This window comes from Dendrobates tinctorius, unplaced genomic scaffold (genome assembly GCF_039654945.1).
Source record: "Dendrobates tinctorius isolate UK_male_01 unplaced genomic scaffold, ASM3965494v1 ptg000091l, whole genome shotgun sequence".
Taxonomy (NCBI): Eukaryota; Metazoa; Chordata; class Amphibia; order Anura; family Dendrobatidae; genus Dendrobates; species Dendrobates tinctorius.
The window spans coordinates 12,249,640-12,271,858 of NW_027361759.1; the positions used below are offsets into that span (position 1 = coordinate 12,249,640).

The 22,219-nt window shown below is 41.0% G+C and overlaps 1 protein-coding gene across 1 annotated transcript in view; it reads right to left on the reverse strand.

The window, feature by feature from the left end:
- The window catches only part of CBLB (Cbl proto-oncogene B), a 306,980-nt gene that overhangs the window by 26,012 nt on the left and 258,749 nt on the right, over nt 1–22,219 (reverse strand). Inside the window, exons 13-14 of the mRNA XM_073586244.1 lie at nt 10,916–11,059; nt 7,250–7,332 (exon numbers count right to left, since the gene is read on the reverse strand). Of these exons, the coding sequence (XP_073442345.1) occupies nt 7,250–7,332; nt 10,916–11,059 (227 nt within the window). The remainder of the gene's footprint in view (nt 1–7,249; nt 7,333–10,915; nt 11,060–22,219) is intronic.

Below are 22,219 nucleotides of genomic sequence, written 5' to 3' on the forward strand. Positions count from 1 at the left end.
CAGTGAAGAAAAAATAATTTACACTTTGACAACCAAGATTGTGTGTTAGCCCCGTTATTAGGCTATGTGCCCACGTAGCGATTCTCAAGCAGAATATTCCTGAGCAGAATCGCACACCCTGCTCCCGGGAAAACACATGCAGTTTTTGAGACGCTTTTTTTTTTAAGCGTTTGTCAAGCATTTTTCTAAGCGTTTTTGCCCATACAATTGATGGTATGCGGAATCGCGGGCGATTCCACAAAATTAATGAACATGCTGCGTTTTTTACCGCTAAGCGATTCTGCAGCCGTAAAAGACGCACCATTGGCAAAACATGTGCGTTTTCTATTAGGAATGCTTTTCTTAAGCGTTTCCGCGGCAGAATCGCGCATTTAAAATCGACGCGGAAACGCTTAAAAAATGCTACATGGGCACACAGCCTTACATTTTCCCACTGGGAAATGGGAAAAAATGGCACCAGAATTTGTCCAACAATTTCTACTGAATGGAGAAATACCCTATAGGTGGCTGTACAGTACTACTTTGCCATACGAACAGACTCGGGACGGACAGAGCGCTATTTGCCTCCTAAGTGCTAGAAAAGCAAAATCCCCCCTCAAGTGACCCCATTTTGGAAATTAAGACCTTTTGTGAATTTCCTACAGATGTAGTGATGAATTTTACTCCATGGGTGTTTTCCAGAAACAGGCAGCAGTGGATGTTGCTGAGTGAAAACTGCAATCTGCTGTTGTAGTGATCAGTACGCTGTAGTGATCAGTACATTATGCCCAGCTCATGCTTCTTTAGATACACACCTGTAAATTAGGCGGCTTGCATCACTACAGAAATGCCAAACACGTGGGCGCTATATGTGGTTTAAGTACACTGGGGCTCAGAAGGAAGGGGGGGGCATTTGGATTTGGGAGCGGAGAATTTGCTAAATTTCTTTTGGCGGGTGAGGAGCCATTTCGCTTTTCCAGAGCCTTTGTGCTGCCAGTAACGTGGACACCCCCTATATTTCCGTTAACAGATGACAGATCTCAGTGGGGACTTGCTTTTTTGTGGATTTAGTGGAAGCTTTTATTGGGAACATTTTCCATAATGTTTGGGATCATATTTATCCGGCGATCTAAGCTGACCACTTACTTTGGAGTTTCCATCTAAATCTCTGAGTGACACAATTCAGATGAAACCCCCCGAGGATCCATTCACTATCGTGAGGCAGCAGAGTTACTCTGGACTCCATCTGGTCTCTGTTCCACTGTGTCCTTTTTTTCAGAAGGGCACAAAACTGTGGTCGACGGTCCTTTTATGCAACCCTAAAAAGAAGGACACTGCCGGATCACAGGCCAGATAGCATCCACAGTGCCTCCATGCTGCCTCATTATTGGGAATCTTCAGCCAGAGGTTCTGTCTGAATCACGTATTTCAGAGATTTACACGGAAACCCCGATGTAAGCGCTCAGCGCAGAGAGCAGGATAAATTGTGTGTTAAGCCTTACTGCGATCTTGGGGAGGCAGAATGAAAAAATGAACAGCATGTGAAGAATTGGTTTTATTTATTTTTTATGCCGTTCCTCGTGTGGCATAAGCGATTAGGCAACTTTGTTCTTCGGGTCAGTGCGATTACAATGATACCAGATTTATATTGGGTTTTTATGTTTGGCTGCTGTCACACATTTTTATTGCAAAATATAGTTTTTGCGTCACCATATTTTGAGAGATATAATTTTTTAATATTTCGGCCCACAAAAAGTCATGTGATGGCTTGTTTATTGTGGGATGAGCTGATGTTTCTATTGGTACCATTTTCGGGCACATGACATTTTTTGATTGCTTTCTATTCCGATTTTTGGGAGACAGAATGAACAAAAACCAGCAATTCCGGATTTTTTTTTTATACCGTTCCGCGTGTTGTAAAATTGGTAAGGCAGCTTTATTCTTCGGGTCAGTATGATTACAGCGATACCTCATTTATATTTTTTTAATGTTTTGGCGCTTTTACACAATAAAAACTATTTTATAGAAAAAATACTTATTTTTGCACTGATTTAATCTGAGAGCTATAACTTTTTTATTTTTCTACTGCTGGAGCTGTATGGTAGATTGTTTTTTGTAGGACAAGATGAGGTTTTCATCTGTACTATTTTTATTTACATTCGTCTTTTTGATCGCGTTTTATTGCACCTTTTGTTCGGCTGTATGATGATTATGCTTTTTTATTTATTTTGTTATGGTGTTCACTGAAGGGGTTAACTAGTGGAACAGTTAGAGAGCGGATTGTTACGGATGCGGCGATACCAAATATGTGTAGTTTTATTGTGTTTTTTTATTTACATAAATAAATGTATTTATTGGAAAATATCTATTTCTTTTTTTTCTTTATTTAGGGATTTAAAAAAATATACTTTTACACTTTATATACGGTATATATTTTTTTAACTTTATTACATTGTCCCTGTATGCAACATTACTATTTTACATCAGATCACTGACCTGACACTCTGCACGGCAAAGTACCAGATAAGGATCTGACAGGCAGGGAAGGAGGCAAGCCGGTGAGCCACCTTCCCTGCTGTACCCGGATGGACCCTGCGGCCATCTTGGTACCCGGGGGTCTCCATGGAAACCCATCAAGACATCGCAACTGCATCCCTCCCTGAGCGATCCTTCTCTATGCCACTGTCATGACTGATAGTGGCATCAGAGAGTTAAATGAGTGATGTCAGCTGTCACATACATCGCCACGGTGCTCAGTGTGAGGCTGCGCAATCGCCGCGCCATACTAGAATCACAGAATCGTAGAGTTGGAAGGGACCTCCTGGGCCATCTGGTCCAACCCCCTGCTCAAAGCAGGATTCGCTAAATCATCCCAGACAGATGTCTGTCCAGCCTCTGTTTGAAGACTTCTATTGAAGGAAAACTAACCACCTCTCGTGGAAGTCTGTTCCACTCATTGATCACTCTGTCAAAAAAATTTTTCTAATATCTAATCTGTGTCTCCTCCCATTCAGTTTCATCCTATTGCTTCTAGTCTTTCCTTGTACAAATGAGAATAAAGATGATCCTTCTACAATGCGACAGCCCTTGAGATATTTGTAAACAGCTATTAAGTCTCCTCTCAGTCTTCTCTTCTGCAAGCTAGTACGGCGGCTGGCATGAACGCACCTCCCGCAGAGTAGTACTAGTACGGCGCATGTCACGAAGGGATTAAATACAAAAAAGTGACATGCATTTTCTATTTTTCACCAGACATTTTTTCAAAATTTCTAAAGGCAAAAAATAATAAAAAAGCATAAAAATCAAAGTGTATTTCCCATGAAATTGAAGTGGAAAAGTTTTACAAAAGTGTTTACCAAGAATTTTAACCCCTTAGCGACAGAGCCAGTTTGCAGCTTAATGACCAGGCCAATTTTTACAATTCTGACCACTGTCCCTTTATGAGGTTATAACTCTGGAACGCTTTAATGGATCCCGCTGATTCTAAGACTGTTTTTTCATGACATATTGTACTTCATATTAGTGGTAAAATTTCTTCGATAAGTCTTGTGTTTATTTATGAAAAAAATGGAAATATGGCGAAAATTTTGAAAATTTTGCAATTTTAAAACTTTAAATTTTTATGCCCTCAAATCAGAGAGATGTGTCAAACAAATTTCTTAATAAATAACATTTCCCACATGTCTACTTTACATCAGCACAATTTTGGAAGCAAAATTTTTTTTTCGTTAGGAAGTTATAAGGGTTAAAAGTTGACCAGCGATTTCTCATTTTTACAACAAAATTTACAAAACCATTTTTTTTTAGGGACCACATCATATTTAAAGTCATTTTGAGGGGTGTACATGACAGAAAATACCCAAAAGTGGCACCATTCTAAACACTAGACCCCTCAAGGTGCTCAAAACCACATTCAAGAAGTTTATTAACCCTTTAAGTGCTTCACAGGAACTAAAGCAATGTGGAAGGAAAAAATTAATATTTAACTTTTTTTTGCAAAAAATTTACTTCAGAACCAATTTTTTTTATTTTCACAAGTGTTAAAAGAGAAAATCAACCACAAAATTTGTTGTACAATTTCTCCTGAATACGCGATACCCTATATGTGGGGGTAAACCACTATTTCAGCACACGGCAGAGCTCGCAAGGGATGGAGCGCCGTTTGACTTTTTCAACGCAGAATTGGCTGGAATTGAGATCGGATGCCATGTTGCGTTCGGAGAGCCCTTAATGTGCCTAAACAGTGGAAACCTCCAACAAGTGACCCCATTTTGGAAACTAGACCCATTAAGGAACTTATCTAGATGTGTGGTGAGCACTTTGAACCCCCAAGGGCTTCACAGAAGTTTATAACGTAGAGCCGTGAAAATAAGAAATCTATTTTTTTCCTCAAAGATGATCTTTTCGCCCCCAAATTTTTATTTTATACAAGGGTAACAGGAGAAATCATACCCGCACAGTTGTTATGCGATTTGTTCTGAGTACGCCGATACCCCATATGTGGGGGGGAACCACTGTTTGGGCGCATGGGAGAGCTCGGAAGGGAAGGAGTGCCATTTTGGAATGCAGACTTTGATGGAATGGTCTGCGGACATCATGTTGCGCTTGCAGAGCCCCTGATGGGCCTAAACAGTGGAAACCCCCCACAAGTGACCCCATTTTGGAAACTAGACCCATTAAGGAACTTATCTAGATGTGTGGTGAGCACTTTGAACCTTCAAGCGCTTCACAAAAGTTTATAAACGCAGAGCCGTGAAAATAAAAAGTCTTTTTTTATTTCCACAAAAGTGATTTTTTAGACCCCAATTTTTAGACCCCCAAAGTTGGCAAATAGAGGAAACCCCTCAATTCTTGCTCCAACCCTAACCCCAACACACCCCTAACCCTAATCCCAACCCTAATCCCTAATCCTAATCCTAACCCTAATTCTAGTTCGCCCTAACCCTAATTCTAACCCTAGTCGTGACCCGAGCCCTAACCCTAGCACAACCCTAACCCTAGCCCAACCCTAACCCTAACCCAACCCTAACCCTAGCCCTAACCCTACCCTAACCCTAACGGAAAACTGAAAAGAAAAATATTTTCTTTATTTCATTATATTGGCCTATATAAGGGAGTGATAAACGGGGGGGTTATGTACTATTTTTTTTATTTTGATCACTATGATCGTTTATCATAGTGATCAAAATAATGAATGGAATCTGCCAGCCGGAGCCGGCAGATTCCCGGCGGGCGCACCGCGCATGCGCCCGCCATTTTCAAGATGGCGGCGCCCATCGGAGGATGCCGGCGGGACGTGGGACCACCGGGAGGGGACGGAGGGCCACGGAGAGGTACCGGGGGGGATCGGGGACCCTATTTCTCTCTCCTCTGATGTGCGATCACATCAGAGGAGAGAGAAATTAAATGTAAAATCGCGGCTTTTTTTTTTTTGCGGTCGCCGTTATAGGGTTAATAACGGCGATCGCAAAAGCGGGGGTCGGTAAAAACCGACAGATTCATGTTCTCTGGGGTCTCGGCTACCCCTGGCAGCCGAGACCCCGGAGAAAATCCGACACTGGGGGGCGCTATTCACTTAAATCACAGCGCCGTGAATTAACGGCGCTGTGGTTTTAGTACCCTTAATTACCGCCGTTAAAAGGCGTATCGGCGGTCGTTAAGGGGTTAAGGAGGATCCAATACAAAATAATTTGTCGAATGTGTGAACATGTCAAAAAAAGCTTTATTTCTTTCCAGATCTGAATAAAATACATTTAGTGTATAATCACACTGCTTCTTTTTTGTATGTAAAAAACGCAGCAAAAAAGGCTAAAAAAAATGCTCATAAGAATAAACATATTGGTTTCTATGTAAAAGATACTTGCTGTGCATGTGTTCAGGCTTTTGAGCATTTTTTTTTTTTTTTTTTTTTTAAGAGCTTCAGGCTTTCAAAAGATGGCAAGCATTTAAAAGATGTAACTTCAGGCGTTTTTTACTAGTAAGATGCTCAAAACTTAACATAAAAATCATTAGAAGGGCTAAAGAGATGCCTGTGCGATGCCTAAGGACATTTACAACGTTTCCACCTTAAAAAGCGCACTAAAAACCCTCTAAAAACAGTGGGAAATGATACAAAAACCCACTGAAAAATAAAATGCTCAGAAATATCACTGAAATAATGCCCAAACAAAACCTGGAAGCAAAGAAAAAAAAAACACTGCAAAAATGCTCAGAAAATGATCAAAAGAGAAAAAATAGCCCAAAGGACATTATGGAAAGTCAATGCGGTGCATTGCGCGGAATTATATAATGGATCCGGCGCTCGAGGAGGTGTTTGTTATATACAGACAACATGACGCAGATATGAACGAGCCTTACATATTGCCGAGTTAATTATCAGTGTAACACATCCAAAACTAATTAGTAGGTTCTTACAAAAGATGACAAACAAGTAATGTTGACCAAATGCTTTAAGAACGTGCAAAAAATGTGCTGATAACATACAGCAAAATGGAGAGAATTTTTATATAAATGAAATAGTTTGAGGATTCTTCACTGGGAGAGGAAATAAAACCTCAAAGTAAAGGAGCTGAGATGGTAAATTAATATGCAAGACTTACAAGTCCATAAAGACAAACTTGGCTGCTTCCATTTCTTTAAACTGGGTTCTGTTTGCCAAGAAAAAAAATGGTTTTTATTCAATCTATGTTTGCGTATTTAGTTAATTGGATGTTGTTGTTGAATTATCTTGCTATGATCATCATGGAAGGGTAGGATTAATGGCGAAAGTCTCTTCCAAGTTGATGCAAATGCTAATTAACAGTAACATTTGTTAGCAGGGAACAGAAATCAGAGGCATTTCTCAGCAAAATGTGAATTTTTACTTCTGAGCTTGTTAAAAGGCAATTTGGAAAGGAGAAAGGACGCTACTTTTGGCTCCAGAAAAACAAGTAGAAAAGGAAAATCATAATTTATCACTATTCCGTAGACTTTAAAAAGCTGTTGCTACCCCAAGAGCGTATTTAGGCATACCCTGGTAAAGTTTTAGCAATGCTGTAGCTTTAAAATCTCTTTTTAATGCTATTCCTTGTAGATGTAGAATTCTTGTAGTTGTTCCCAACGCTTATCCGTAGGTTTCACAGCAAGGATCATCCTTCAGCAAGGAACATTACGGAGTGGACACAGAAGGTCTGGAATGGAGCGTTGATGAACTCATTTGTTTTATATACCAGGAGTAATTCAAGCTGCACACAGATGCGGTGGGATCATTTACATTGCTATTCATACTTACCAAGATCTGGAGTCTTTAGTTTTTTCAGCTCGGAGGTGTCATTGTGCATGCCATTTGTCAAATACTGGCCATTCTCACAGAGCCTAAGATGAAGAAGCCAAACAACGCTAATTAAAACGGAATATAAAAGATAAAGGTAACAACCAGTCATTAGGCCTAACTGTACTATTTAGCATGAAATCAATTCAGGATTTTAAATTAGGGCATTTACAATATACACTATTTAGGCTGCCCATGAGACAGTTCCTCAATGACCCAATACAGGGGTATTAGAAGAGCAGAGATGTGACTATATATAGGCTGGTTTATTTTACATATTATTGTGTAGCCTATGTCATGGTTAGGACATGGTTAATGTCCTGTTCTCACAGGGTTAACTTTTGCCGGCCTCTCTTTGGATCTGGGAGGGGTATTTATACTCACTCCTGACTAGGATTCCCTGTCAGCTATACTGTTATTCTGGCTGTGTGTCTGCCCCCCCTGGTGTGCGTGGATACTGAATCGCTTGTTTGATTCCGGTGTATGACCCAGTCTGTCCCCTCACTCTGTACTCTGTCTCTCGTTTTGGTTCCATTGTCTTTTCCGGTTCTGACCTCCTGGCTTGGCTATTGTTACTCCGTTACAGTTTGCCCCTATTGTACCGTCCATTGTCCATTCTGGTTTTCTGATCTAATGCTACGTCCTGACTATTCGCTCTGTCTAACCCTTGGGTACTGTCCTGCTATCTCGTGCTTTGACCCCGGCTTGATCTGGTTTCTGTCTCTGTCTATGCCCCTTGGTAACTTTTTCCATAGTTACCTTTCTAGGAGTTTCCCTGCAGCTCCTAGCTCTGTGGAGCTTAGGTCATGCTCCCAGCAGTCACGTGCTTCAGGTCCTGATAGTCTGAAGCACGCATTGTCACTGCTGCTGTCCCACTCCACAGGTATCTTTGAGCACTGTTTTTGTACTCAGGACACGCGCACTGGCTCAGTGAGCAAGTGCAGTGCGGTGTTCCTGACAGCCTATACAGTATCTTAATCAAAAAGCTAGTAGAGGAGGACAATATCATGTTGAACAGGCTGCGCTAAGGTAAATGAGAAGCCTTTTGTGATCTGAAATGGTTCTTTATTGATCCTACATGGTTCAGCGCCCTTGAGAAAGGCACTGAAACGCGTTGGGACAATTATGAACCATTTTGGAACATAAAAGTCTTCTCATTTACCGCAGTGCAGCCTGTTCCATGTGACATCCTCCTCTTCTACTATTATTCATCTGGAAGTTTTTCTCCTCCAGCCATGGGGTCGCAGCAGCAGCAGGTACATGCATCTATATGTGTTGTGCCTTCACTCGCCACCACCAGGCGAGCGCTTACTTCTGCCCTTCACTATCCATAACCAAGCAATACTGCGCTGTGTGCGCACTTCTGTCCCAAAAACAGCTTTAAATAAAAAGTTATCGCTCTAATTCTCAAAAAAATCCAGAAATGTTTAATCAACTTCTAACTACATAAAATACGATGAATAAAGGATTTAAGGATGAATAGATTATTACTTATTATTTCTATAGAATAAGTTTAACTTGAAAAATTTCAACAGATCAAAAAGTTTATAACTCAATCATCCTGTACAAAAAAAAAATATTGTTACAGTCAATAATTTAGTATTATTGAATTTAATATTTTTCGTAATATTGGTGTTTTCATTTCCGTGTCCCTATCTACACCAATCAGCCATAAACTCTTCATGAGTGTCGATATGCCTTTTTATGGATCAAAGTAGTAAGGGACTAGTGCTACCTGACATTTAATAATGTAGCAGGTGTCAGTCATAGGCCACGTTCACATGTTTGGTATTTAGTCAGTTTTTCACATCAGTATTTTTAAGCCAAAAGTGGAACAAGCAGAGGAAAAGTATAATAGAAACACGTCACCACTTCTGCATTTATCACCCACTCCTGGTTATGGCTTACTAATACTGATGTGAAATACTAACCAATTACGGATAGTGCGAACGTGGCCTTAATCTAATGATGATACCCATGTAAGACGTTGGCACCAATTGTGGCTGTTTAACCCTCTAGATGCCTGTGTCACTAGCTACAGCAGCATCTAGATGGTTAATAGGGGGAGGGGGCTCGATCTTTCTCCCCAATGACACCCATGCAATGCGATGGCAGGGTGCCGATGGTTACAGTGGCAACCTGAAGACAAGCAAAGGCCTTAAAGTCTCCCAGATATTGTGGCCTGTTATAAGCAGAGTATAACAGGTCATATGTCAGTGTAAAACAAAAGGTCTGATACGTTTGTTAGATCAGCGATATAGGTGTAAAATACTTGAGTCACAAACTGGGACAAACTAAAAAAGTTCAACAAAATATGTAAAAAACTCTAAAAAAAAATAATAAAAAAAAATAAAAAAATTACATATAATAGGCATCATCTCAGTTTTTTGAATTGCTATTTTATCATTCTTTTTACCATCCCCAAAAATTGCAAGAAAAAATATTTTGAAATATTATGACTCCCAAATTGGTTCCAATAAAAAGGTCAATTCATCCAGGAAGAACCAGCCCTGATGCAGCTTGAATGGTAAAAAAAAAATAAATAAATTAGTTTTCAAAATATGGCAATGCAAAAACTTTTTTTCTTTCTTTTCAAAAATAGATTTTTAGCATGCAAAAGTAACAAAACATAAATTATATTAACATTGTACCACTGTAATCATACTGACCTGGAGAATAAAGTTTTCCGATTAATTATACCACATGGTAAATGGCGTATTTTAACCCTTTCGCTTCTGGGCGATTTTCAGTTGTTTATTTTTTAAATTTTTTTCCTCCTTTTCTTCCAAGAACCATAACATTTTTATTTTTCTGTCAATATGAAGAGTTGTACTTTTGAATGACACCGTTGATTTTTACCATGTAATGTCAAAATTCCATGAACGGTGAAATTGCAAAAAAAGTGCAATTCCTCAATTGTTTTGGGTTTGTTTTGACTTATGTTCACTAAATGCTAAAACTGACCAGCCAATATGAACAGGGGTGAGCAAAGGCAATCTGACTGGTGTGCAGTAATGTAGCCCTATAGAGAGCAAAGCATCATAAACTTCTTTTTGTGACTTTTTCCATATGAACTCCTCTGAGAGATCAGACCAGATGGCTAATCTTTACTTTCCATGTGCATCAAGAAGCCTGGGGCATTTGGGTCGCTCGTTGTTAGTAGTCATCTCCATGACTTAGAAATGTTAATAGAAATCTATGTAATAGTCTATTAATTTAAGATCCTTATTTAAAAAGCAGTGAACATCAGGCACCACTAGAACTGCCTGGTTATAACATGTCCCTACAGTAAATTGGTTAGCACTAATTTGTGGCCATTTATAAGAGTCGGAGGTGAAGTTGAAGTGCAGAAAAATAAAAGTTGGAACTTGACAGAAATAGGCAATTAAAGATGGGAATAGGAATCAGGTTTCTGTTTCTTATGTCCATATGACTAGCTGCTGTAAAGTAAATCCCTAAAAGTTAGCAATTCAGGCAAGATGACTGCCCCATAATCAAAATTAAAAAATTTTTTAGAAGAAAATAATAGGTTTCAATATAAATGTAATTCTAGTACTTTAATTACACTGTCCTCATACACCAACCTTCAAGTAATAAAAAAAAAAAAATTAAAACTGAAGTTGTTACCTGGAAAAGGGTTTTATACTATGACAATGGAGAGGCAATGGTCTCGAAGATACAGGGTGAGAGGATGGTATTTTGTATTCACTGTCATCATCTTCTATAGACTGTCTGACGTTATCCGACAGGGAATGTAATGATAAAGGACACCTAGGAAACAATAAAGAGATTTTAATATCCAGACTGAGCTCCGCTTCTTGGCTTTCCAGTGTCAATGTAAACTCCTATTCAGTTATTTAAAAATAAAACATTTTATGAAAGCAGAACCCTTATATTGCACTAAATTATTGATAGCCTTGCTGGAAAATACGTGGTAAGTAAGCAGATAAAAAAGGAGAATAAGCTCTTTTATGGGCACTCACAATATTTTAGTCAAACTGATTGCAAACTAAATCATTTCCGGAAAACCTATGAATGGAAAGAGAGGTGGTGCCTTCCCTCTGTCAAACAGCTACAAAAGGTCCTCACTTAGAATATTTAAAAAAAAAAAATATGAGCAGCAATAAGAGATGCAGAATGATTTTTAATTCTCGATAAGCTAACCTATATCTTTCCTGAATTTTTCCTTTGGTTGACTTGAAGTTAACGCACTAAAAATATTGTGGTTGCTAACGTCAAATTCCAGAGTTTTCTTTCACCAACAATTATCAGTAATGTATGTACCCTGTGTGCATTCATTTACCTAGTGCTCACTGTCTTCTGCCATTTCCAGCTCTGCTCCGGTCCTCTCCTGCACCATATACCACAACTCTGACTTAGCCAACTATTGCTTCCTCTGTCAATGTAAGTCTATGAGAGCCTCGGCCTGACCCTCATAGACTTACATTGAGAAGTGACTTCCGGTCCATACAGCAAACACTGCACTGGAGGCAACAGGCTGATCACAACTGCTGCCATGTAATCCAGGAGAGGAGAAGAACAGCGCTGGAAAGACAGAAAACGCAATCAGTAATTATTTTACTACACACATAGAACATACAGTACATCGCTAATTACAGGGTGGGCCATGTATATGAATACACCTAAATAAAACTTCCTGTTTGTGGCACATTAGTATATGGGAGGGGGGGGGGGGGGGAAGACTTTTCAAGATGGGTGGTGACCATGGCGGCCATTTTGAAGTCGGCCATTTTGGATCCAACTTTATTTTTTCCAATGGGAAGAGGGTCATGTGACACAAACTTATTGAGAATTTCACAAGAAAAACAATTGTGTGCTTGGTTTTAACGTAACTTTATTCTTTCATGAATTATTTACAAGTTTCTCTTTGTTTACAGCCATTGACATGTCGCAGAGATTAACACGTGAAGAGCGGATAGAAATTGTGTTGATGTCTGGTGAATGCAGTACCGGTGTCATTGCAGCAGATTTCAATGCAAGACACTCTACGTAAGAAAACTGTCACCTGTTATGAATGGGTCACCGTGGAGGAAAAAGCAAAACAAGCTAAATTACAGAAAACCAGAGAGGTTGGTAACTATGCAGATTGCAGATCCCTGATCTTACCACACAACTAGCAGTAGCCGTGGAGCGTGCCTACGATGTTCCTAGACGCCTCGGCACAGCCGGAGAGCTAACTAAGCCTAAAGCAAGAAAGTGGAAATCTAAACTGCCCCACAGCAGACCCCAAAGGAATAGATAGCCCCCACACATGTAATGACGGTGAAACAAGATGAAGGCACAAACACAGGCAGGAAAATAGGCTGAGCAAATGATGGGGCCCAAACTAACTAGACCGGAAAGGAAAGACACTGTCTGCAAACTGCAAAAAACCCTACAAAAATCATGTCCAACACTTCTGATAGCAAAATTAACCCTGAAGTCACTAGACTTCTCCCACTATATCAGCACTCTGAAATATTCTGAGACAGAGCAAAAAGAGACCGAACTAGTAAGGGACAAAAAGCCAATTGGCAAAATACTGATAAATAAGAGTGGAAATTCAGCACAGCCCCCAGCCGGGGCTGGCTGACCACACAAAAAACTGAATAGACCAACAAAATCAAGTGTGAACATTAGCAGAAAAACTTAGCTTTAGAAGACTGGAACAGAGCTGAAAACCAAGAGCTGACAAGCCAGAAGGAATCACCAGCAACTGAATAGGGCGTCGGCTGTCTTAAATCCAATCTGAGAATCCTGAGGTCAAATCGTCATCCTCATTCTCAGGTGGCAGACCTCCACCGATCAAACCAGCCTCACCACTTCCTGTCACCACCAGAGGGAGTCTGGAAGGGGAACTCACAACTGGTGAACCAGAGAATGAACTCACAACAGTCACCATTCCCATTTGATATAGGTGTATCAATATAAATGGCCCACCCAAAAAAGAATGCCTCATAACTGAACATAATGTTCTGTGCAAACTGAGGGTCCTGTTCCAATTTTTGTTTTGCTCATTCTGCAAATTCAGCGCACCGATCTGGGTCATCCTCATTGAGAAGATGCAGCAGCTGGATTCTGTAAGGGTGCCATTTGTGAGTAGCTAATATCCACCGAAGGGATGTTCGACTGATGCCAAAACGGTGCTATTCAGTCTGCCTCATTTCCTTCCCTTCTGTTTACTCTTCCTCCTCCTTTCTCCATAGAGGACAATGGGCTGTCACATGACACTTGTAGTGCATCTCCTCTAGGCAAGACCGACGTGACCTGATGTTTCACTGTAGATAAGTTCAAGAGGCTTGGGGCTTTGCTATTTTACTTTACTGGTATAGTTTAGAGTCCACTTTTCTAATAGTTCGAAACCCCTTTAAAGGGCAAAGAAAATAAATTATTTCACTGCAATAGATGATAAATTTATAGAACTTTTGAAGAAATAATATAAGATATGAAACAAAACTCTAGAATGAAGAAGCAAAGAGCCAATAATCTGTCCTACGTCCAGCAACATGTTGCTGACAGATAAGAACTCTTCTTAACAGACGACAATGAAGACAGAAGCTCTTCACTGAATGATGAAATATTAACTCTAACAGAATGAATGGACTGCGCAAGAAATGGACTTACTGGCAGGCCAATCTGAAATCTAATTGAAGAAGTGCATTTCATCTCTGCTTTCTCTTAATAGATACAAAGAGGGGATTTGTAAGATACATTTCTTAAAATGCTAAGATGCACTTCTCAATACAAAGTAGTTTGAAACATGACAAAATGAACAGGCCGATGATTATTTTCCCCTGATCATAAAATAAAAAAAAAAAAAAAAAGTGTACACCAATAGAACACTATTTTACTACATTAACAATTACGCTATCAATTCACATTTGTAACAGACATTTCAATACTCTTTTGCGCAGAGTAGGGCCGAGTGGATTTAGTATAGACATAAACTTCACTACTGCTGTAGAAGTAAATTATTTTTTGTCCGCTTTTTATTAAAGTCCTGCCATTTTCTGTTCAAGTCAACAGAGCCGATTCAATGGAAAAATTAGACCACAATTGGACTTGACATTTCAATTGTGGTTTAGACTCAGTTCCGATGGGTAGAAAGGAGTCGAGACAAATAACGAATACAGACAGATAAAAAGCTAAGAGGTATGTCACATAAGGAGACAAATGTAGTTCATAGCAATCATTTGCAAAATGTTAAAATGAGAAAAAAGGCAAAACAATTATAAAATTAACCAAAATAATAAGAATGTAAAAAGCTTATTTTGGCCAGTGGCATAATGAAACATTATTAAAATAGATGACTATGGGTCTGTCTGACAAAGGGGGTTAGAAATGCTTTGTGAATTAGGAAGGTGTATAACATGAAACTACACCAGTGCATCAGAGAGTCGTGTACATCAAGGCATTCAGTCATCTGTTCTAACATCTATTACAAACTAGAAAAAAGTCTACCAAAAAAAAAAAAAAGAAGAAGATTACCCAATTCCTGCTTCAGCCCTCACGAAAATCATTTAAATTCCCAACTTAATGGCAGTCTGACTGTATAGCTTGTAGGGAAATAGCCCTTGTGAAAATCACACCTTTATTGTTCTCAGTGCTGCCTCCATTCTGAAAAAACTGAAGTTTAAACAACTATGCTAATTAGGGTGTTCAGTGCACCCTTGGTGTGCCTAAAAGTGGCTCTGTGCACTGATCTGCCCACTGGTATGCATAACTCGCCTCCTTCACTGGTGATTGACAGCACTGGATTGCTTACAGCAAGCATTGCCTATAGAGAAAGATCAGGAAAGCCAGGGCCTTTCATCACCAGTGAAGGAGGTGAGACATGAAAAAGCAGTGAGCGGAATGGTGAACTGAGCCTCTTAGCCACACCATGGGTAAACCGAGCATCTTGGCCACACCATGGATGAACCAAGCACCCTATTTAGCATATTTGCTTTAACTTCAGATTCTGCAGAAAGGAAGTAATGGATTATGTAATGACCAGGCCAAACGTTCCCTGCTATCCACCCCCACACTTAGATGCTGAGATGTGATTGGGGTCTAGAGCTTTAAGAGCACTGGACAGTGTCTTTTGGTGTTTTACAAAGGGAGGTAGAAGCAGCAATTAAAGATTACAGACCTGTACTTGGGGTTAGCTCCACAGTGTGTCATGGCACGTGCACAAGTACTTATAGGTGAATGTAGAAACTGTGGTGAATCCAGTCATAAAGACTTTAGATGTGGTGAATCCTGTCAGAAATAAAATGATGTCTGTACAGGTTAAGGCTTTTACGCCTGCAGGAGATCTTGAGGTAAAAACCTCCTCACGTGTGTTCTGCTCTCCCTGGAGGCAAACCTCAGACTCCAGAACATTCTAGACTTGCCTGGAAAAACAGCTCCTCCTATTGACCATGTGACTAGTAACTGGCCAATAGGAGACCGAATTCACATCTCAGATCTTTACAAAACAGTAATTCAGTCATTGTACACTTTCACCATTAGATGGTGACAGAACACAGCAAATGAGAAATGCATTGCATTTAAAATGAATGTGACTAGAAATGGAGAATTACAGCTCACAAATAATGTAGAGAGCCAGTTAGAGAGTGAGCAGTAGTGTACAGAAGCTACTCACAATTCAGTATTACTTAAAGGGACAGACACACTCTGGACTGGGTCACTACAATTAGAACACTAAAGGTGTACATTTTATAGTGGCTACATCCCCCCTTCAAGGCTTTGTGCTTATTTTATACCAACAGTTTGGGTTGAAAGACTCCCTTTAAGTCATTTGAGGACTGAAGTAGGAATAGGTAATCTTGTTTTCTATAGACTCTTTTTTTAGTTTGTAATATATTTGTTATAACAGGTAACTGAGTGGTGCTGAGAAAGAAGGAAAGTATTGCTCATTCATTGGTTGATTGGCAGCCAGTTTAAACAGACGGACTAATCTAGGAAACCTCGTTTCTCAATATCGCTCATTGAATGTTCATTGGGTGAAATAATTTTTTAGCGCTGCGCAAAAAACATCTTTGTTGATGGTGCATCGTCCTGTGTAAAGAGAAATCGCAGTGCTGAGAACAGTGGCACTGAGCGATCAATTACAGATTGCTCCGTGCATATTGCTTTCTGGTGTCTTCCTCTGTGAACAGGCTAATCAACAACCATCAATCGGTAAAGGTTCACCGATCAGTGCTCGCTTAGTGTCTGCCGGTCGACCCATGAACATCAATAGTTGGACAACTGATAAACAGTGAATAATTGCTACGCCGATGCAGCTATACATATTAAAGTTTAAATTGGCGATTACTAGTGAGACTGACCATAAACGTTCCATGACATCAGGAGCAGACTTTTTGGATTAATTCTTTATGGCAAAATCTTTTGTGGACAAGCAGCTTTTTGAAGAAAGTTCTAAACATAATTTCTTTCCAGATGGTAACGCTTTCTCTCACTTACCAATATCGCCCAACAATCATCTTATTTAAAATTGTTTATTTTGAGAAGTTTTAGGCCTATATTTATAGCTACCACTAGGACCTTTCAAATTTACAACTACGTTCTCCCACAGTGTATAAGAACATTGTTACAGCTTATTAATAAACATTGGCATGTACAAAAAGCTAATCCTACAAGAAAAGGCATCCTACAAGTGTGAAGGGGGCTGTAATGGAGGAAGCTAAACGGCTCCATGCAAAACACTAAACTATACTCAGATAAATTGTGCCGGTGAAAATCAACTATATAACAGCGTATTTAAATACATTTATCAATGCTCTATAAAAACACAGCTGACATACACAATTGTGAAGGAGTAATGAAAATGATGGTCTCTCAATCTGCAATTACATAAAGAGAGAACTCAATAATATGAGACAATAAATATGTGATCACCACAATTTTTTTTTTACAGCTGTCATATCTGAGAAACACAGAAATCACATCTATTTATGAATATGTATTTATATGATAAGATGCTATCTAGAGACATGGGTAATACTAACGTAAGCCTGTTTATATTGTCAACTCAACATACAACAGATCTACAATATACTGCTAAATCTATTGAATCCTTTATACGTGCATTTCTTGCCATTGTGATTCTGTCGTGGACATTGAGGCATAATGAAGGCTACGGAACATAGCGGAATGGGATTTTGGAATAAAATGACATTGGACCATGTTCACCACGAGCATGATACTTCATTACCTACGTCTTTGCCTATGGTCCTAAACTAAACCAAATAAATAATATACAATATAATATTTATATTGTAAGCTTTATGGTGATCAATATTTGCCACTTTTGTAGCCAAGTAATCGGTTACAGTGCAGTTATTCTGATCAATATTGACAGCATAGATAGTAATCACTGAGGAGGACATTATGGTTGGAAGAATAGACGGAACAAGATGAAGAGGAAGATCTGATTGCTACTACTATCAAGATAACAGCAGAGAAGACCCTGGTGGACCTATCTACTCTCGCATAAGATCAATCTTCCTATAAAGCATTCATCCATCAAGTCATCATGGCTCGAGATCATTTTCTATAATAGTGGTTTCCCAGGGATATCCCATGAAGGATCCTAATAGGTCTTCAATGTGCGATCTATGATAGAGTCAATACAAGGATGTATCAGTACATGAGGTGGTGCACGGTACAGCAACCTAGCCTCACTGGTTTGAGCAGTAGGGGACTTTGAACCCTCCTGATCAAGTCTCTCCTAAGGACGGAACATCATTAAATGCACCCAAAAAACATTTTACTCTTTTTTACTGCTTATTTACGTATGTTTCAGTGTGTTTTCACCTTGTACAGTGATAAGAAGTCTTTTTTTTCTGTGGAAACCATCAAACAGGTAATCTACTTCTGACAGGGCAGCAGGCCTTTCTTGAAATTTAAATTATATGTCTGCATATAAAATACAGGAATACAAACTGATGATGACTGATCCATTGACAAACCTAATTAATCTCCACTGGAAATCTGTCACCATCTTTATGAGGGCAGTATAAGGTAGTGACATGCGGATTTCAGCTCTGTGTCTGTAATGTCTGCCTGCCTTCTTACTTCTGTTAAATTGACACTGTAGCAGCGCTCGCTTCATGCAGTAAGAAAAGACATCAATATTCGTAGGCCGAAAGTTCACTTACGCTTCCCGCCACTGACTGACAGTGGTCCCCCTATGACTGTGCAAATCACTTATATTACATGTAAGAAAGTAGACATCTCATAAAAACCACACAACAGGCAGACATCACACACCGTGCCATTAAATGTATTCAGCATAACTTTGTGATTCACATCCCTTTCAGGAGAATCTGTCCACAGGTTTTTGCCAACTAATCTGACAGCAACACAATGAAGAGAGAGCGAGACACTGATCTCCGCAATGTTTCACATGCTGGGCTGCTTGCTGTAGTTTTGATTTAGTCACTGTTTTGTCAGTGTGAGATTATCAGTACAAGATTAGCAAACCTGCTGCCAATTAGTCTTTCATATTCATGAGCTGTGTGTAACCCTGCCCCCATCACTGATTGTAATGTGACACCCCCAGAGTCCGGTTGTCACAGTGATATTTCCTCCCTATAATGGGTAAAGTCATGCTTGGAGGCAGAAAAGGGACCCCCATGCCAGGCAGCATAGATTTAATCACAATTTCCTGCTGCAGGTCAGAAAAGGGAGATGCCTTATAAATTCTGGCCAGCAGAGGGGGTTGGTGAGTCAGCTAGAAGTCAGCTGAGGGGGTTGTCATGGAAACGAAGCAGCTGTGAGGAGAAATGATAATGACAGTTAAACGTGAGGACGTGAGGTAAAAGAGATCTTTCTGGAAGATCCTGTCAGATGAAGACAGGGAGCTAATCTGAGAAGAGCTCAATAGGCAGAGCTGATCTGTGAAGAGGGAAAGGACAAGAGCAGAGACCGACTCTAGGGAAGCTAAAATACTGCATATAGCAGACCCGAGTAAAGCGTTAATAAAGAGAAAAGGGACATCAGAGTCCTAGGCTGACAGGAACTGTAAGTTCTGATAGCCGAATCTGAAAGTACAGGGCATTGTAAATTCCTGTGCACATTAATCACCTGAGGACATGGTAGCGGATAAGGAGCCCGGGGCCGACGGTGAAGAGAACGGTACCCGTGGAATAGGCAAATGCTGACAGCCGTACAGGTTAGTGAAACCATCACGAATAGAGGGTCGCAGCATAGTTATATACAGCGGAGACCCACACACAAAGCGCAGAAAGGAAGGTCCTAAATTCCCACCTGGCAAGGTGGATCCCCTGAATGCCTTCAGGTGAGCCGGACTCATTCCATCACCTGTATGTGGTACTCCGGACTGCAACCTAGAAACTGCACCTCTGTGTCTTTCTCTCATTTATCTGCACCCCAACGTTTACAGCCACTTTTACTATTTATTTAACATCTTTGCCCTGGGACTACAGCTCTACCTGTGGAGGGCTACAACATCATAGCTGCGCCCAGCATCCATCCCAGAGAAGCAACACCGCAGCGCTGGTCACCTCTGACTAGAATACCACAGGTGGCGTCACGTATTTCACCATTTATAAACATTATCTTTATTTTTACCACAAGAGTACCACACAACTTTCCCCTATTTTATTACTGGATGCCTCTGGGCCACGGACGGGGTCGCCGCCGCCGTGACACTGTCCCCCAAGGAAGTCGACGGGCCCGGTACCGAGTACCCCCAGGCCCCTCGGGGCGCTCCAACTGGCGTCATGAACAGGATTTAGTGAGCCTTGCAAAACTGGGTAAAAAGGAGCCTGGCAAAGCTGGGTACTGTGCGCCATAGACTTTATGAAATTGTGTGCTAAAGACTTCAATGGGCTTTCAAATAACCGCCATAACTGCGTCACACAGTGCGTGCGAGCAGAGAGAGACGTGCAATTGTGGACAGAGGCAGAAATAAAGCACGACGCGAAGCCCCCTGCCCGTGCTTTGACGTTAGTGAGCAAGTGAAAAAGCAGGAAGAAAATGCCCAACGCGGGTGAAGATTCAGCAGCGGTCGCAGCTGCAGCCCCCACAATGCCATATATACCAGGAGCGGCCTGGTTACCACAGTACTCAGGGGAGTCGCACACCCTGAGCGATTTTAAAGAAAGACTATGTAGTTTGTTCCAAGTTTACCCCCTGTCAGAAAGCCAAAAAGTCAGTATCCTCATTGGCCAGTTAACTAGTGCGGCTCAGAGGGAAGTAAAGTCCTGGCCGGACACTGATAAAGGAACTGTCAAACAAATCTTAGCCAGACTGAAAGACACTTTTGATACCCGTACTGCAACAGAGATAAAAATGAGATTTTTTGGGTGCAAACAGAGAGTGCAGGACAGTATACGGGACTATGCCCTTAATGTTCAGGAGGCACTACGGGCTGTAAAGCAGGTTGATCCTGAGAGAGTGCAAGATGAAGATAGATTATTAACAGAGCAGTTCATAGAGGGACTCCAGTCTAACAACCAAAGGACACAGCTGCGCATAAGGGCCCTACAAAATCCTGAATTGGATGCACACTTTAAGGATAGAGCCATCAGAGTGCTGTGTGAACCGAATCCTAGCAGCACAGAGCCCTCTAAGCATCCTGCAATTACATACCAGCAGGAGACAGCATGCTTTCAAAAGACCTCTATGGAGACTGACAAGCTGTCCCAAGATAATGATTCTGCTGCAGACTTACGTCTCCAAGTAAAGGAACTAACCAAAAGTGTGGCTACACTCACAAAAACTGTGCAGTCCCTGCAAGTGATTCCAAAGAAGAAGATCCAGCTGGCCTCCAGTCCGGATGACGTTCCATGGCGACAGCAGAAGAGGATCCCACCGACCAGAGGGAGAGACAGTGATCGTTACAACGAGGACGTACAGCCCATCTGTCGCCGCTGCAACAAGGCAGGACAGTAAGATACTGTCATTTAAACAAGCAACCACTGGGGCAAAGGGCCAACCCTCAGGAGTAAGACGACTAGGCCCACCAAATTGGAGAGACAAGTACGTAGGAGGACGACCAGTCTTGCCTGTTGTGATTGACGGTTTTCCGATGAACGCTTTACTGGACACCGGTTCCCAGGTGACAACGATACCATATGTTCATTTTAAGCAGTACTGCGCTGATTCAGACATTACTCACCGCCCAGATAAAGATCTTGTCACTTTTGCCAGCAATGGTCAGCCCTTGCCTCAGATGGGGTATAAAGAGGTGACCATCAAGATTGGCCGAGTAGAATTGCAATCGCAAGGTTTGATAATAGTTGATATTGACAAACGAGAATGCTATCCTATGATCACTTTAGGCACTAATGTAATTGAAAATGGTCATGGAGAAATTATTGTTTTCTTACAACAGGTAGCCGAGACCGCCAGCTCCAGTCAGCAACGGGTCCTGCAAAAGGAGATCAGAGCCCTGATGCAGAGACAACAGGTAGAGCTGTCTGGTGGAGAAGTCGGCAGTGTCAGAGTAAGTTATCCTTTCCCCATTGCAGTACCTCCCAGAAGTGAAATGTTAATTTGGTGTCGGGCAGCAATAGGCCTCAGGGGTCAAGATTACCAAGCCTTGGTAGAACCCATGTATTCTGATAGTAGGCCCACTATCCTGACAGCCAGAAGGGTAGTTGATGTCCGCAAGGGGAGAGTACCAATACGCATCTTAAATTGTGGTGAGAGAGAGGTCCAGTTACCCCGGTATGCCACCCTAGTTAAATTGTTCACCGTCAGTAACAATGCAGTTGAGACACTAGAGCCCTTGCTTCCATCTGACAAGGTGGAAGAGAATGGCTCTGAAGGGCAACAGGAGGATTGGTGTCAGCAGCTACACGTAGGCACTGACTCCACCCCTTCACACCAAAAGCATGGGGCTTACCGCGTGGCTCGAGAATTTGAACGGGTCTTCAGCAAGCATCCTCTAGGTTTTGGGCAGGCAAAAGGGGT